Source organism: Misgurnus anguillicaudatus, chromosome 14 (assembly GCF_027580225.2).
Source record: "Misgurnus anguillicaudatus chromosome 14, ASM2758022v2, whole genome shotgun sequence".
NCBI lineage: Eukaryota > Metazoa > Chordata > Actinopteri > Cypriniformes > Cobitidae > Misgurnus > Misgurnus anguillicaudatus.
The window spans coordinates 14,801,638-14,820,067 of record NC_073350.2 but is presented as its reverse complement, the minus strand read 5'-3'; the positions used below and the strand labels follow the sequence as shown (position 1 = coordinate 14,820,067).

General features: G+C 37.5%; 2 protein-coding genes across 2 annotated transcripts in view; both read left to right on the top strand.

Moving 5' to 3' along the window:
- Positions 1 to 18,430, top strand: part of LOC141369465 (uncharacterized) — a 50,049-nt gene that overhangs the window by 16,815 nt on the left and 14,804 nt on the right. The gene's annotated exons all lie outside the window — the stretch shown is intronic.
- LOC129427029 (uncharacterized) lies at positions 4,382 to 18,262 on the top strand. Its single transcript, XM_073876428.1, has 4 exons — positions 4,382 to 5,484; positions 5,602 to 6,866; positions 14,821 to 14,886; positions 15,519 to 18,262. Exons 2-4 carry the CDS (start codon positions 5,653 to 5,655, stop codon positions 16,477 to 16,479), a joined length of 2,241 nt encoding a protein of 746 aa, XP_073732529.1. The 5' UTR covers positions 4,382 to 5,484; positions 5,602 to 5,652; the 3' UTR covers positions 16,480 to 18,262.

Here is an 18,430-nt window from a genome sequence, read left to right as displayed (position 1 = left end):
TAAATATGCCAATGCCATTTATTTGTCTCACGATAATGTTTTTTTTCCTAAGACATTTTTACAAAAGATGCTTAAACATCTTAATTTAACTAAGATCTAACCCTGAGTTTAACCCTCATAAGACCTGATTTTCCTGTATGCGTTAGAGTTTCTTGGATAAAATGACCCCAGAAATTAAAAGAGTGATTAAAAAATATATACATTTTTAATGATACAAATATATGAAATACTTTTGTACCAGTTTACCACTTAATTCCTCAACTACACATCAATTTTTGTATGAAAATTTCACACTAAATTTATCATCGAAATTTGATTTAAACTGTTTTTAGATATTGATCTATGTTATGTGTTAAATTTGGTCATCTGGTGTTTAGAAAAAAAAAAACAATAAAAGAATTACAGTTTAGAAGATAAATCATTTCGACCAGCAGAGGCCCATAAAGATCTATTCATTTCACTGGATGTGGCCAACTACTCAAATCACTACTTTAGTGATACGTTTTGTGAAATTATTTGTATATAAACATTAGAAAGGACGTTAAAAATAAATATAATTTCAAATAGTAAATTTTTTTTACAATGTATGTTTTTACAAAATGCCACAGAAATTTGACTGTGTGCGCGTGTGCATGTGTGTTTGTATCTTTATGTGTGTGTGAATTTTACTGTGACTTTGTGTGTAATTTCGATTAATTTATTCGTGTTAGCTGACACGAATTTCCACTGTTTTTTGCGTCTCTGGAGACAAATGTCTTTTTCGTCCTTCCCAGCACAAATCTCTATTAATGGCTTTTCGTGTCTGTGCCACGACTTTCTTTATTGTGTCATTTTATTTCATTACTTTAATGCATGGGGTTTAGGTTAGATTCGGGGTTTGCATTAGGATGTAATTTTATGCATTGGTTTCTAAATGTTTTTCGTCCGCTTTTAAAACTATTCTCGCCTGGAGTTGGGGTAAGAGTTGATGTTTGGGTTAGGAAGTCGCCGAAAGTGATTCTAACCCAAACCCCAAGCAACAATGGTACATATGGATGGATATTTTTGAAAGGTCCACACAGTTAGGACGAAAAATCTGAATGGTCAGTTATTTCCTCTGATATTGTATTTACAGTTACATTTTAATCAATGATATTTAAATGTTTGTTTTCATTTCATTATCATTGTATACTTGAGGCTCAGTACTGACCCCACTGTGTAAAATATTTTCAATCCCAGCTACCAGTTACTGGAGTTGCTGATGCTATGTTTTAGATAACAAAATGATTAAGAAAATATAACGTATATTTCTATATTTAATACTGTGTATATAAATTATATATAGGGATGTCTTCATATTTATTTTATGTATAGCATCTTTTTTTCTTTTGGTGGGATGTGTATGTACCTCAACTCATGTGTCTTTGAAGCCTGTGGAGACAGTTGTCTAATGTAAATGTTATATAAAAGAGCAACAAAGAATGAAACAAAGGGCTGTGCTTCAACTAAGCATAGTTTGTTTTCTGAGGTTATTGTTACCAAATGTTACATTTTAATGCTTTGTAATTAAAATTGAGTAAATCATACTAAAAACCCAGCCACTCTTCAGCCTACAATGCCCACACTTTTTGTTTATTTATGTGAGTCTAAAGTATCTACAAGAAGATATACATGACTGTGTAAATAGGATGTATACAGCCTGCATATGCAACCTCCGGAGGATGCAGCCTTTGAAACGGCCCTATGGTAAGATTGAACAACATCAGAGGTGTCAAGTGCCCCAGCGGATTTTTGAGCCAAGTGGATTTTGCATGCAACCTTCCAAAATCATTGAACCATCTGTTACTTTGTTTCATAGGAGAAATGTTCTTCACTTTACTGACATTTTCACTGTTTTAATCAGGTGCTTCGTTTTGGACGCAATCAATTATTAATGAATTATACAAATCTAGACGCAACCGAACAGCACTGCTGCCATCATTGTGCACGGTCTCGGATAAGACTGGTGCTGCATTTTGTTATCTTATATAATTCAAACGCCATCACAAACGCTCGCAACAATTTAAAAACGCAGCAGTTATGTTCAGAACCCTAATAATTTTGTAGAAAGATGATGGTTCAAAGTCCATTTAATCTTTATATCTAAATTCACCCCTAGAGGGTGCACAAAATGTTCATATGATCTGACTTATATAAAAATGTATAGACCCTTTTACTGTTAGTACACAATGATGATGTGGCAACGTGCGCGTGCATTTCGGCAACAGAAGTATGGCAAGAATCAGCAATGAAGCAACACAGACAGAGAAAGTTATTTTAAAAAGTTTTAGACTTTATCAACATTTTCAACACAGCTACCAGATCCATTTACTAGTGGATCCATTTACCTTTCATGTTACTGCTATTAACAAATACTACAGTATGCAGGTATTTATGGCTGTGTAAATTACAGAGACAAAAGTTTATTGTTTACCACAGATTGGTGTCTGAATGCTTTTTGTATTGCCCATCGCATGCGTGAACGCTGCAGCCATTTAAAGTAATGCTCAACTGATGAACTATGAATAATTATGTCATTTCATTGTGAATCCTTTTCTATTGAAAAGAATTGGTTTGTAGTTTCTAAATTGTTTTGGTTTCTCGTTCTTTAAATGTTTTCTTTGAATCAGTCTATGTGAAGTAACTTAATTTGCATATCTTTAGTGTTATTCTAGAAAAGCAAAACTTACAGATCACATATTCACACTGGAGGACATGGAGTGTGAAAAGAGCTTCATATAAAAAATAGTTCAATTGTCTTAACTGCATGAAAGCTTTGGGAAAACATTGTTTTTGCTTTTTCACATTTCCTTACATACAGTTTACTGATTTTAATAAACTTACAATCAACTGTTTAACAGCATGAGTTAAATTAATTGTTATTCTGTTATTTAATTCATCATCTTAATTTATCCATATTTCAATTCTCACATTTACAAATATGCAGCTTGCTGTCCACCATACCAGAAGCAAAATATGTTTATGATCTTAAAACTATTGTGTTAAAATAACAGATTTCTGTGTTATTTTTAGGAACAACACCATTCAACACATCTTGTGTTGTCCCTTTTATTTATTTGAACACAAAATCAACACGAAAATACACATAACGTGTTAAAATAAATAGGATAACACAAAACAATGTGTTAAAAATGAACACATAATTTCTACCATCTCCCATCCAGGTGTAAGCATTGATCTGCTTTATGTCTACCAATAAGAAAAGAGGTAATTAAGGTGACTTTGGCTAATAAATACATTAAATAGTAAAATTATAGCATACTGGCTATTACAATTGTGTCATTACATTAAAGAGTTTAATTTTCTTGGTTTGGTCCAAATGTCAATCCAGTCCCAAAACTGTCAATTTGTCAGTGTTTTCATTCATTGATTCAATGATGTTTCTGCAAAATTACAAAAAAGTCTGCAACAGTATCCCTTTTTAATGTCAGCTTGATTATTTGTAGCATCTAAATCTGTTTGTAATTGTGTGTAAATGCATTCATGTACTATTAAACAGTCTGTGTAAATATAAACTAAATACCACTTTACAATCTTCAGAACAACTGAGTTGCAAAGATAGTTTTGATAGCCTTTGATCTATATCTTATTATTCTTAATTGGTTATATTTAATAATTAAATTAAAGACGAGAACATGTTCGAGATCCTCTAAGATATCTATTCACTTATTTTTGTCTTGAAATGGGCCAGTGGGGTTTGAGGATTTTTTTCCATGAAAAAGAGACTTTGTGGGCACGCACACACTCAACCCTCTGGCTCCTCCTACCCGAGACAGCATAACCAATCAGAGTTGAGGTTACTCTGAGAAGTTGAAGTTAAAAGGTTCAGTTGAAGAACGGGAGACCAACTGAATACAATTTTCAGAGCAAACTAAATCTGGATACCAAAAACGGATCAAGAGATCAATACAACTGCTATAAGGATTTTCTTTAAGACAGGTTAGTGCTGTGTGGGGATGTGCTAATACGGTATGACATGCACTGCAAAGTTTGCTGGCTGATTTATAACACAGACCTATAACAGGGTCGCATTTGAGTTTTCGGTATTTTTCTTTTACTCAGAAGACAAATGTGTGCTTAGACGCATTTAAAAAAATATATATATATGGCAAAGAAAAACTCATATTCACTTTGTTCAGTATATAATTATCTTTCCTTTCTTCTCTATTTTCTTATTTTTCTGTGTTTGTATGCTACACAAACCACCTTGATATGTACTGATGTTTATCATTTGATGGCTTGACTTCCCATGTTAATTATTTGCAGTTAGCCTACTTGTTGTCAACCTCTGTTTCCTTCTGACTCTCTGTTATATTTTGTTTGTCAATTAGGGGCGGTTCACATTTCGTGGACGCACCTGGAAAAAACGAACGCATCACACCGCATCGCTTTCATTATGCATAGGCTTATGGTAATTGTCAAAATAGTTTTTTCCACTTGTCATCCTGGCATAATGTTGCCTATCCTTTTTTTAACAGTTAAAATCAAATGAAATGAAAAATACACTGCTGTGGACGTTGTTTACTTCATTAATGTGTTTTACTGTGTTAATGGAATAAGGATGCGAGTAGTATTTGGTATTATGTTTTCAAAAACAGTTGGGCAGTAGGCGAATTGCGTTGCAGGCATGCAGCGAATTTCAAATTGCGTTTTTTGGCCCTGAACTGCAGCACCGAAAGATTGTTCAGTTACACAAAATAGAAAGTGGCTTTAAGAAAATACTTAAAACTTTTAAAAAACGTATGTGATAATGTGTCAGGTTTAAAATACTTATGAACCTTAACAAAAATATGACGCACTCAGACCAGGAATGGGGTAGTAATACTGCAGGGAGAACCCAGATTGAGATGTCTCATCAGGAAACATTCAACTGTCTCTCAACTTGAGTCTTCCTGCGGGACTGTTTTTATTTAGGTTTTAATCACTGGTCACTCCGTTCATTCCGAAGGTCGAACCTCACAGACTTCCACAATTGTAACAACATCACACATTTAATAGGATTAAATAGGATGGATTACATTTTACCAAAACAAGATAGTAACTTGATGATGCAGCTTGATGATGCAGTTACCAAAGGTCATATGATAACAAAAGAACATTGTATGCACTATTTTACCGTGGCAGTTTTTCTAAGTAGCTAGTCGGACTTAATATGATTCTGAGCCTTACACCTTTTTAAACGAGTGTTTATGTATCCTAACTATATTAAAACACTATTGTTATTTTTTTTGACAGGTCTGTTTTTCTAAACTACAGAGATCAAGATTTACACCATCAGTGAAAACATTAACGAATAAATGCAGGAATAATTTATTAAAGAGGCCATTTCATCCAAATGTTGCCATAATACAATGTCTACAAGCAGGTATTGTGTGAACAATCATTAAAGAGGAAATCAATACTGAGAAACAAAGAGATCCACTCTCGATTCTTCATTAATTATCGGTAAGAAACATTGAAGTAAAACACTTCCATTTTATTATGATTTGGTTAACATGACAATAACAAAAACAATGTAAAAGAAAGTCAGATATCACAAAATATACTTTTGTCTCATTTTAGATCTAAAGGAACTGGAAGAAACATCATCAGTGTCAGGAACATCATTCCATAATGGCAGAAATATCTTCTGGGTGTTTACAGATGAAAAACACTTTCTGTCCAAAAAGAAAGCAAAAAACAGAAGACAGCAAATCTTTTACTTGCCCTCACTGTGAAAAGGAATTTAAAAGAAAAGGAGACCTTGTGGAGCACATGAGAATTCACACTGGAGAGTCCCCAAACACATGTCTTCAGTGTGGAAAGTGTTTCACTCAAAAAAATGGTCTTAATGTCCACATGAGGATTCACACTGGAGAGCACCTATACCCATGTCTTCAGTGTGGAAAGAATTTCACTAGGAAAGATAATCATGATGCCCACATGAGAATTCACACTGGAGAGCGCCCATACAAATGCACTCAGTGTGAAAAGAGTTTTAGAACGAAAGCACATTTTATAATTCACAGGAGAGTTCACACTGGAGAGCGCCCATTCACATGTACTCAATGTAAAAAAAGTTTTAATGATAAATCAACTCTCAGGGTGCACATGAGAATTCACACTGGAGAGCACCCACACGTGTGTCTTCAGTGTGGAAAGGTTTTCACTAGGAAAGATAGACTTGCAGATCACATGAAGATTCACACTGGAGAGCGCCCACACATGTGTTTCCAGTGTGGAAAGTGTTTCATTAGGAAAGATAAACTTACAGATCACATGAACATTCACAGTGGAGAACGCCCAAACATGTGTCTTCTGTGTGGAAAATGTTTCACTCAAAAAGCTAATCTTTATACCCACATGAAAATTCACAGTGGAGAGCAAGCACACCCATGTACTGAGTGTGAAAAGAGTTTCATTACGAAAGCATATCTAAAGAAGCACATGAAAGTTCACACTGTAGAGTGTTCGTACACGTGTCTCCAGTGTGGAAAGAGTTTCACTCGAAAACCTAATCTTGATGCCCACATGAAAATTCACACTGGATTGTGCCCATACATGTGTCTCCAGTGTGGAAAGAGTTTCATTCAAAAACCTAGTCTTGATGCCCACATGAAAATTCACACTGGAGAGCGTCCATTCCCATGTCTTCAGTGTGAAAAGAGTTTCATAGCGAAAGGATGTCTTAAGAAGCACATGAGAGTTCACACTGGAGAGCGCCCGTACACCTGCCTTCAGTGTGGAAAGAGTTTCAGTCGAAAATATAGTCTTAATGTCCACATGAGAGTTCACACTGGAGACGGGCAATTATGGTGTCCTATGTCTGAAAAGGGTTTAAGACAAAAGTAAGTCTTTTGAGGCACATGAGAATTCACATTTGTGCCCATCAACATTTTTTTTTCATAATTTTAGTCCATAACTCTACAGGTGAAGGGGCCACTTTATCTTCAAATATATAAGGTCCCGCGGGCCAAAACTGGTCAGCAATAGAATCTTTTTTAATATTGTTTTTATAGTGGCTGGTTCTGAAACATGCGTGAGATAAAGACACGAGTGCACGTCTGCTCAGCACGCACAATATGCGAGTAAAGGCTGGGATGAGTACGTGCTTGACTCTCTCTAATGCTCTCGCAGCTGGACAACACATGCTCACTCGATCAAGATGACTTATGGTGTCTTCGCACCTGTGATAAGTTCTTTGAGACGCATTATAATGCTCAGTTAACTGAAATAAACCAGGCTTGTTGACGTATGCGGCATAATACGGTTAGATTAGCCGTGTTTGCACTACCGGGCAACAAGCGGGCGTGCCAGTGCCTGCCAGATGAATAGAATTAGAGGTGTCATGCCGAGTCATCCCCCTCAAAGTGTATTTTGCATGCATCTGACTTTGATGCAAAAATACTTTCCTCTAATAATGTTTTATAAAATAGGGTTGTTGTTGTTGTTTTTAAGTTGCATGCTTTCAACGCAATTCAATTGAAATGTGAAAATACACTAAAAATGACAGCATTACATTAAGATCTTCTTACGTTGCATCAAGTTGATTCATTTTATTCCTTGTTTTTGCACAGTACAGCTCATCACAGGTGTGACAGATGAGTGCATGAATGTAATGTTAACATGACTTCTTGGTGTAAAATTGAATTTTTTCACTCAGTTTTTCATATGTGTAAAATACCAAATAAATGAACTTCGAAATGCTTCTTACGTTTTTTTGTCTGTGTAGTCCTTGAGAATATGGCCTGTAAAGTTTTTTTTTTATGTATTTCATTAATGGACGTTAATAATTATGATTCCAGTATGAACTTTGATGCTCGACACCCCTGAATAACATAATTTTAACTTGCTATTTTTTGACTTTTAGTAAATTGATGCCACTGACGGACAGAACAGTCTGTAATTTTATTCTTCCAATTAAAGCAGGTGGAAAAACACGGCATGATGCAAATTTTTAGAGCTCTTTAAGATGCCCACCCATTATACTTTCTGCCTACGCCACTGTTTTAACAAACTGTTTTGGGTGTAAATTAGATTAACATCAAACAAGGCATTAATTAGCCCATTTATAAGAGCCTTTCATTTTAAAAGAACTGCTTCAAATCAAATGTCCTAATTTGTCACATTTTCGCTATATTTTGCCCTCACAATATAACAAAATCTGTACAAACTTTATGTCTATGCAAGATACATTGTCAATGTTGTAGGCCTATAAAGAATACACTGGGGGGTTTCCCGGACAGGGTTTATTCTAGTCCCAGACTTAAATGCACGTTTGAGCTGCTTTAATTTAAAAACACCTTCTACTATTTTATTTTAACATATATCAGTGACATTGTTTTGTCTTAAGATGCACACCTGTAGTGTTCTTTGTAAGGTATGTTTGTAAAAACGTCTTAAATGACCTAATATAAGGCCTAGTCCTGGATTTACCTAAACCAAGCCCCATTATGATTTTCCTAATTCTGATGTCATACACTAGAGGGCGCATGGTCCGATGTATGTAATTCAACACGACCGCTGATTGCGTGAGACCTCGCCGGGTGCAGTGGCGCGCGCCTGTAATCCAAGCTACTGGGAGTCTGAGTCTGGTGGATCTCTTGAGTTCAGGGGTTCTGGTCTGTAGTGGACTATGCCGATCGGGTGTCCGCACTAAGTTCGGTATCGATATGGTGTTCCTGGGGGAGCCCGAGACCGCCAGGTCGTCTAAGGAGGGGTGAACCGGCCCAGGTCGGAAACGGAGCAGGTCAAAGCCCCCGTGCTGATCAGTAGTGGGATCGCGCCTGTGAATAGACGCTTCAATTCAGCCTGAACAATACAGTGAGACCCTGACTTTTGTTTTCATCTAAAACTTTGTTCAGGTCTTGCTGAGGAGCGGCATCCACTTCCTGATCTATTCCTCTGTACACAAGCACTTTATTGATATTTTGTTTTTGTTATGTGACTGGCAATAAATAAAGGACAAACATAATAAGCGAATGTTATGATAATAATTTTGAGGTTCAGAATGCACAAACTCAACCTCCTGTCATAATGGCCCATATAGACTAATATAAAGTGCAGCATCAATACACTGTAACGATTTGATTATCGATAAATAAATTATAGTTTTGGTTTACCCTTTACTCATCCACATATAATATTAAGCTAAGATAGGCCTACACTAGAGGGCGCATGGTGATTCAACATGACTGCTGCTGATCGCGTTGTGAGCTCGCGGGGCGCAGTGGCGCGCGTCTGTAATCCAAGCTACTGGGAGTCTGAGTCTGGTGGATTGCTTGAGTTCAGGGGTTCTGGTCTGTAGTGGACTATGCCGATCGGGTGTCCGCACTAAGTTCGGTATCGATATGGTGTTCCTGGGGGAGCCCGAGACCACCAGGTCGTCTAAGGAGGGGTGAACCGGCCCAGGTCGGAAACGGAGCAGGTGAAAGCCCCCGTGCCGATCAGTAGTGGGTTTGTGCCTGTGAATAGACGCTGCAGTCCAGCCTGAACAATACAACGAGACCCAGACTTTTGTGTTTATACCCAGGACTTGAAATGAGGGCACAATTAAAAACATGTCATCTTTCGCAAGTGCCCGTAGTCACTGCAAGCCAATGAAAATGCTTCTTTATCAGTGCGCGCCATCAGGCAACAAAAATGTTAATGAGATGAGATCCCTTTTCAAGAACAGTCGTGACCTTTCACAATACAGCTATTAACAAAATATTATCGACGTGACTAACGTTACAGTATGCAGGTATTTATGGCTGTGTAAATTACAGGGACAAAAGTTTATTGTTTACCACAGATTGGTGTCTGAATGCTTTTTCTATTGCCCATCACTGCGTGACGCTGCAGCCATTTAAAGTAATGCTCAACTGATGAACTATGAATAATTTATGTGATTTCATTGTGAATACTTGTCTATTGATTTTTCTATTGATTTCATTGTGAAAAGATTTCTATTTGAAGCTTTGGGAAAACATCGTTTTTACTTTTTCACATTTCCTTACATACAGTTTACTGATTTTAATAAACTTACAGTCAACTGCAACAGTATGAGTTTAAATGTTATACTGTTATTTAATTCATCATCTTAATTTATCTATATTTCAATTCTCACCTCTAAATACACAGCTTGCTTTCCACCCTACTAGAAGAAAAATAGTCGATCTTAAAACTAAGTGTTAAAATAACTCTCCGTGTTATTTTTTTGGAACAACACACATAATGTGTTAAAAATCCTTTCTACCATCTCCCATCCATGTGTAAGCATTGATCTGCTTCAGGTCTACCAATAAGAAAAGTGGTAACTAAGGTGACTAAGGCTAATAAATACATTAAATAGTAAGAACAAATTATAGCAGTATAATGCATAAGACTGCAGTGTGGAAGAAAGACTCAAGGAATTGTTATTACCACATCGACATATGCAATTTTGGCCATGTTTAAAATAAAAACTCAATTCAGACCCAAAACTGTCAATTTTCAGTGTTTTCATTCATTGATTCAATTATGTTTCTGCAAAATTACAAAAAAGTCAGCAGCAGTATCACTCTTTAATGTCAGCTTGATTATTTGTAGCATCTTAATCTGTTTGTAATTGTGTGTAAATGCATTCATGTACTTGAACTGCATTAAACAGTCTGTGTAAATATAAACTAAATACCACTTTATCTTCAGAACAACTGAGTTGCAAAGATAGTTTTGATAGCCTTTGATCTATATCTTATTATTCTTAATTGGTTATATTTAAGAATTAAATTAAAGAACATGTTCGAGATCCTCTAAGATATCTTTTTAAATATTTTTGTATTGAAAATGGGCCAGTGGAGTGTGAGGAACCATGAAGAAGGGACTTTGTGGGCACGCACATACCCAACCCCCTGGCTCCTCCTACCCGAGACAGCATAACCAATCAGAGTTGAGGTTCAGTTGAAGAACAGGAGACCAACTGAATACAATTTTCGGAGTAAACTAATCTGGATACGAAAAATGGATCAAGAGATCAACACAACTGCTGTATGATAAATTAAAAGAGCGAAGCTGCAAGGAAATAAACTAACACTGAAACGTAGCTACACCAATGGAGCAGAAAAGATGATTCACACAAAAATGTAGCCAAAGTCTCCACTTTTCTCCACACAAACACCACACGGTCTGTGCTGCTCTCAGCAACCCCCTTTCCGTCAGACACAGCTCTCTCGCGGCCACGGACACATGTGCCGGTGAGTATGCTCCGCAAACAATACTGGTTCAACAGTTTGTATAATATAAGCGTGTAATCTCAGGTACAGTAGCCTTTAGGTAAGATTTAGTCCGCCAAAATGTCTGCCCTGCACCACTAAAGATTGTAATTCATTTCGCAATCTGCACACGAATTTGTGATCGCTTTAGTCTCATTTAAATCTCAAATGAAAACCGTAGCATGCTTCGGCTTTGCCCTGTATTTCACTAGCGAACGTCAAAGTACCAGATGTGTACATTAACTGATAAATGACAAGTGTATAGTTAATTAATATAGAAACTGTTTACATAATGTAATGCAGAAGCAATGACGCTTTACCATCCACTGTATAAAGTCAAATTTCACCCCTTGTTTATCTTATCTCAAGTTCTTAACACCTATGATTGCATTATTTTAAAACCATATTATGTTTCTTCTCATCGTATTATGTTCATTTGAATACAAAGTACTTTAATTTAAAATATATTGTTGATGTAATGTGGCATTAAATTAAAATAGAAATTCAGTACACAAAGTAAAATAAAAAAGTATACCATGTAGTACTGCGGTTAGTATAAAATCCAATCATATTATTCAACTATATATATATATATATATATCTCAACCTCATTGGGGGCTGAAACTTATGTAACCTCGAGAAAAAAGAGATTGAGATAGCGATGAGAAAGAGATAGAAAAATACAGTAAAGGTTGCATAAAGGGTGCATAGTTAGGGCCCCGATACATGGTTTTGCCTTGAGCACCTAAATCACTAAATCCGCCCCTGCACCCTTGGTAAATATTAGCAAAGAAAGCTGTCAAAAAAATCTGCAATGTTTCTCCTTTTGGGCTTTAATTAAAAAAAACATTGACGTGAATTAATTGAAGAGGGATTTACATTATGATTTTTTTCTCTCTTATACACACTGGACGCAATTATTGGCACCCCTAAACAATTTTTGAGTAAAATATCTCGTAAGTATATTCCCATTGATATGAACATTTTCTTAGCACACCTAAAGGCCCATTGAAATTTAAATAAAAAAATTTTTTTTCAAATGACACAACTGTGAGCGTTATTTTTTATTCATTTGCCCTCATAATCTTTCATCAAAAACGCTAATCTTCATGCCTTCCTAAAAAAATCTCTTCCGTATGGTGGGCGGGGCCCAGGAAAAGATCGCAGCTATTAGCAAGTAGCAACATGACCCAACTTCAAACAATCCAATTAGTTCTCAATGGACGAATTCAGGTCCAGCCCTACCTTTTGTCATTTGAGGGGCCATTTCACTCGTATACTTCACAATGGAAAAATTAAAACAATCACTACTTTTTCTGGCAACTTTAATCATTCAATGGGGAAAACCATTCTGAAGTGCAGCAAAAGATTGTTGAGCTACACAAAATAAAAAGTGGCTTTAAGAAAATAGTTAAAACCTAAAAAAAATGAAGGCGATGATAATGTATGCGTGATTGGTGCATTTCTCAAAACCATTGTTAGCCAACTACTGTCGTAAGTTTCGTCGATTACTGACAAAGTTCAACGATTTGGTGTTTCCTGAAATCATAGTTCAAACGAACATTTGCGAGCCTAACTTGTGTGGTTTGAACGACAGCAGCACGTGAAAGTTTAAAATGGTGTGCAACGTTTTGCTACGATTTGCGGGTTGAACGACATGTTTCCTGGAAACGTTGCGCAACGGGGTTTGAGATACGTTTTCTTTTGTTTGGTGGATGTGTCCGAACTGCAGTTTAATCAGCATCAACATAAACCATGCGGTACTAAAGAGACAGCTCGCACAATGGGTTTAAAGGGAAATTCCGCCTTGAAATGATCCTAGGGTTAATAACAAACGTGTACCGAGTTCGACCGTTCACTGGAGTTTGTTTTCATGCTAGTCTAACGTGACCAGTGTTATTGCTAAACGCAAATTAGCATGTTATGGTAGCCTTCGGGGCATCAGTGCACCAAAAACGAAATCGCCATGTCCACACCACCAACAATGCTCAAAACAACCCCACACTTACACTGTAGCACAATGAGGGTCTCTATATGTAAACCGAAGCATTGAGAACTTTGCAAGTGTACAGGCAGTTTATTAAAAAGAAACATTTACCGTTCACGTCTGGATCACATATCCATGCGGGCGCCATCTTGGGAAAACTAAACTCTCGCGTGAAACGTTGTTGCCCGGAACAGGTGTTGTGCTTTCACGCAAGAGTTCAGACTCCAAAAATAGATGGCTGCATATATGAAAAAACCACCTAACCCTAAAAAAATTCTAACAAAAGGGTTCTCAGCTGTTTTGTGTAGTATTAGGTGTCCCTAATAATATACTAAAAGCTTACCAAATTTTGACTTCTAGGAAGGTGTAATTGTCAAGATGCCGTTTAAGACAGGCAGGAAGCCCTTAAAATATCATAACTCCTCCATCATTTCACCTAGCCAAGTAATCTTGGTGTCTGACCCCATGATTTATTGTCATGGTCCTGTCAGACATCCGTGCTAGATTAGGTCTGAGTACATCTGACAGGACCGTGGCAGTATCATGTTCTGTGTGGGGACATGTGGGATCACATTCTGTGTGTGGCTGCCACATGTTCCCGGTGTCTTGTTGCTGTCGTGATCTTGCCAGACCTTAGTGTAGATCAGGTCTATGTTCTGTGGGCAAGGTCAGGGCAGCAGTGTGTGTACGTGGGAACACGTGTGTTCACATCATATCTGTGTGACACGTGTTCCCAGTGTTTTGTGGCTGTCATGGTCTTGCCTGACCTTGGTTATTATCCAGAAGGCAGGACCAGGGCAGCATTGTTTTATGTGGGAATACGTGTGTATTCACATCATATCTGTGTAACACGTATTCCCAGTGTCTTGTCACTTTTACCCTACTCCCTTATGTAATCATGTCTTAAGTGATTAATTATGTTCACCTGTTCCCCATTGATGTGGTGTCTTTATAATGCCCTTGTGTTCTCTGTGTGGTGTGCGTGCGTTGTTTGATGTTTGTGAAATCCAAGTTTTATGGTTCCCGGTTAGCTGTTCCAGTTATTTGTGTTTCATCACATTGTTTCTGTTTCTTTCTGTTTTTACCCCCTCGTGGGTGTTTTTAGTTTCAGTTTAATAAATAGTTATATTTTTCATACATCTTGCGTTTGGGTTCGTCATCTCTTATTATTTTCCACAATCCGGTTTACACGTACCGTGACATTTATGGGTCTATGAATCCATTGGAGAGGTGACGCCTCTGAACCTCAACGTCTCAACACCGGGGTACCTCAAGGCTCAGTGCTTAGACCACTGCTCTTTTCTATGACATTGGCATGACATTCCTGGGTTCTATCATTCGGAAACATGGCTTTTCCTACCTCTGCTATGCCACTCTGGATGAAGGATTATCATCTCCAGCTGAACTTCGCAAAGACAAAACTGCTTGTCATATCATCTGGCCCTAAGATTTATTACAATCACAGGGCATGTTGCCAGCACCGCCCACTCTTGTAGATTCATCCTCTACAACATTAGTAAAATTAGACCTTTTCTATCTGAGCATGCTACACAAGTTCTAGTCCCAGGCTCTTGTCATGTCCAGACTGGACTACTGCAATGTGCTACTGGCCGGACTCCCAGCCAGCACAACCAAACCCACTCTGAAGTGGTACTAAACTTAATAGAAAAGCTAACCAAGCCAAAGTAAAGTGAGCTGGCATGACCCGACCTGTGGGGTCTATACAATGGAACGGCTGCTGCCCCAAAAAGCCTCCTGCAGATGATCCACTGTAATTGCACAACTGTCTGCCAAACACAACATGCAGTTGGAGGGCATATAGACTACTTGTGGACCATGTGAAGATCAGAATCACTATAATCAACCTCTATGGGAGAAAGAGTGTGACGACTAATGGTAAATCTAGTAAAGGTCACAGTGCAGAAAATTATATAAAATAAACCAGAATAAGAGGAAACAACTGAAGAAATTAGAAAAGATATGTATAAATAAGAGAAGTATTAAAAAAGGCAAAAAAAAAGATTATAAAACTTTTTAAAAAAGTGGTTAACGGTACTGAGCCTTCACGTGGCAGCCGTCTTTTGACTATTTTACAGTACCACACAGTTCTAATGAATTTATTTTATATTGGAATCAAAAGAATGGTTATGAACTACAGAAAACACAGACACTAGGCAAAACAATATGGGAAAGGAGAAATATGCAATTACTTGTACTTGTTTTTCGCATAAATATGCCTGTAACCAATTTCTTTTGTATATAATTGTATTTTAGATCTAAAGGAACTGGAAGAAACATCATCAGTGTCAGGAACATCATTCCACAATGGCAGAAATATCTTCTGGTTGTTTGCAGATGAAAAACACTTTATGTCCAAAAAGAACAGAAGACAGCAAATCTTTTACTTGCCCTCACTGTGAAAAGGGATTTAAAAGAAAAGGACACCTTGTGGAGCACATAAAAATTCACTCTGGAGAGCACCCTTACACATGTCTTGAGTGTGGAAAGAGTTTCACTAGGAAAGGAAAACTTACAGACCACATGAGCATTCACACTGGAGTATACCCACACATTTGTCTTCAGTGTGGAAATAGTTTCACTAGGAAAGATAAACTTGCAAATCACATGAAGATTCACACTGGAGAGCGGCCACACATTTGTCTCCAGTGTGGAAAGTGTTTCATTAAGAAAGATAAACTCGCAGAACACATGAACATTCACACTGGAGAGCGCCCATACATGTGTCTTCTGTGTGGAAAGTGTTTCCCTCAAAAACCGAATCTTGATGCCCACATGAAAATTCACAGTGGAGAGCGGGCATACCCATGTCCTGAGTGTGAAAAGAGTTTCATTACAAAAGCATATCTAAAGAAGCACATGAGAGTTCACACTGGAGAGCGCCCGTACATGTGTCTCCAGTGTGGAAACAGTTTCACTCAAAAACGTAGTGTTGATGCCCACATGAAAATTCACACTGGAGAGCATCCATTCCTATGTCTTCAGTGTGAAAAGAGTTTCATAACGAAAGGAGGTCTTAAGAAACACATGAGAGTTCACACTGGAGAGCGCCCGTACATGTGTCTCCAGTGTGGAAAGTGTTTCACTCAAAGACCTTGTCTTGATGCCCACATGAAAATTCACACTGGAGAGCGCCCATTCCCATGTCTTCAGTGTGAAAAGAGTTTCATAGCGAAAGGATATCTTAATGTCCACATGAGAGTTCACACTCGAGATGCGCATTAATCATGTCCGAGGTCTGAAAAGTGTTTAATGACAAAAGTAAGTCTTATTGGGGTAGGGGTGTGTTTGTTTAGGTGATTTCAAATGTCAACATTGGCTTTCAGAGATCATGCACCCTGCTTTTAATAAGTGAGACGAATTCCACAATCCTTGTCCAGTCAATCTAGGTAGAGAAGAAATGTTTTAATATGACCATTGGGCCTATGTCGAAGCAGGTAAATTATGTTTAAAAAATAATCTTGTTTAATTCATGCAATAAGTTGCGAACCAAACAATAACTTTAATTTTTGTGAAATTAAATTTTGGATTTACCACACATAGCCGTAGTTCACAGACAAGCTGGGCAATGTTGATATTGCCTTACTTGTAAGTGAACTATGGCTAGTAAATACCACTCCCTCTGGCGATTTACTACCAATCAAGGAGTTGGCCTCACTGACGAGATGCGCACGATAATCCCATGCGATATATCGTCCAGCCCTAAAATAACAATTGTACAATTTTATTCTACTTAGTTAATAGTAAATTGTTGTAATATGCTTATGACTTGCATTTCTAAAGGGCTGCTTATAGTTGTGCGTAGGTCCTATGGCGTAGCCGCGACGGCGTAGGTTCTGCGTCGGTTTTCATTTATACTTTTCCGTCGTCGTCCGCGTCGACGTGCAAACACACGGGCAGGCTGCTGGTAGGCAGTACCACGCGTGTAACCACAGTAGCAGCACGACTGTCAAAGAAGAAGAAGCTTGGCAAGTTAACCTACAAACGAAGAAGAAACAGCAACTTGTTGTATATGATTTGAGAAGACCAGCAACATGATGGATGTAAATAAACAGCGACTTTTGTTCCAGTTTGAGTTAAATCACTCCTCAACTTGGCCATTCTTTGTTTTCACCGTCGCAAACGGAAATACCTATGACGCAGTTTTTTTACCTGACGGGAGGGGTTCTGGTGGACCAATCACAGCGCTTGCGGTCTGCGTAGAACTGACGCGCTGTTAAAAATTTTGTAGAACCTACGCACGACTATAAATCGGGCTTAATGCTCAGTCAACTGAAATAAACCAGGTTTGATGATGTATGCAGCCTGCATATGCGACCACTAGAGTATTTAGCCTTTGAAACTGCCATTGTAATATGGTTAGTAATATTGGTCAGCATAACCAATCAGAGTTGAGGTTACTCTGAGAAGTGGAAATTAAAAGGTTCAGTTGAAGAACCAGTTCAGTTGAGTGGTCAAGTCAAACTAAATCTGGATACCAAAAACGGATCAAGAGGTAAATACAACTATTGATATTTTTTAAGAGAGGTTAGGGTTGTGGGAATGTGCTAATACAGTATGCCGTGCACTGAAAATTTAGCTGTCCAATTTACATTGTGAGACATTAAAAAAAACTCACCACATGGGGTTACACAGGATCGAGCATGTGTGTTTTTGTTAGGCTATTTTCTTTTACTCCGATAAATCAAATAAAGATCTTCCACAAATGTCTGATGTTGTCCATCCATAAGTGTGGAAAGAGTTTAATAATGTTCATTTTTGTTCCCCAACTCTTTATCTGGATGTAGTATGCAGGGCATATTTAGAATTCTTTAGATTATGAAGAAAGATTATTTTAAACGGATTTTCCTTAATGGATACATTATGCAATCAATGTTTCATTTACTTTAAAAATGGTATAGGGACATAATCGACTTTGTCAAAAAGGGTAAGGTTACAGCCATAACGAGATGTTTTATGTAGCCTAACTGTACAATAAAATATTTTAACACTTTTTTTTACTTGTGTTTTACATGTGTTACTATGAAAACAAAGCTCTTGTTTAGGAACCTTTAGTGAAGATTCACACCTTAGGCATGATATTCACCTTTGACTTACACCGTGTGCAGAATTATTAGGCAAGTTGTATTCTTTGTAAGGGGTCCAAATATGGCCCCATCCATCCGTTTGGCCCAAC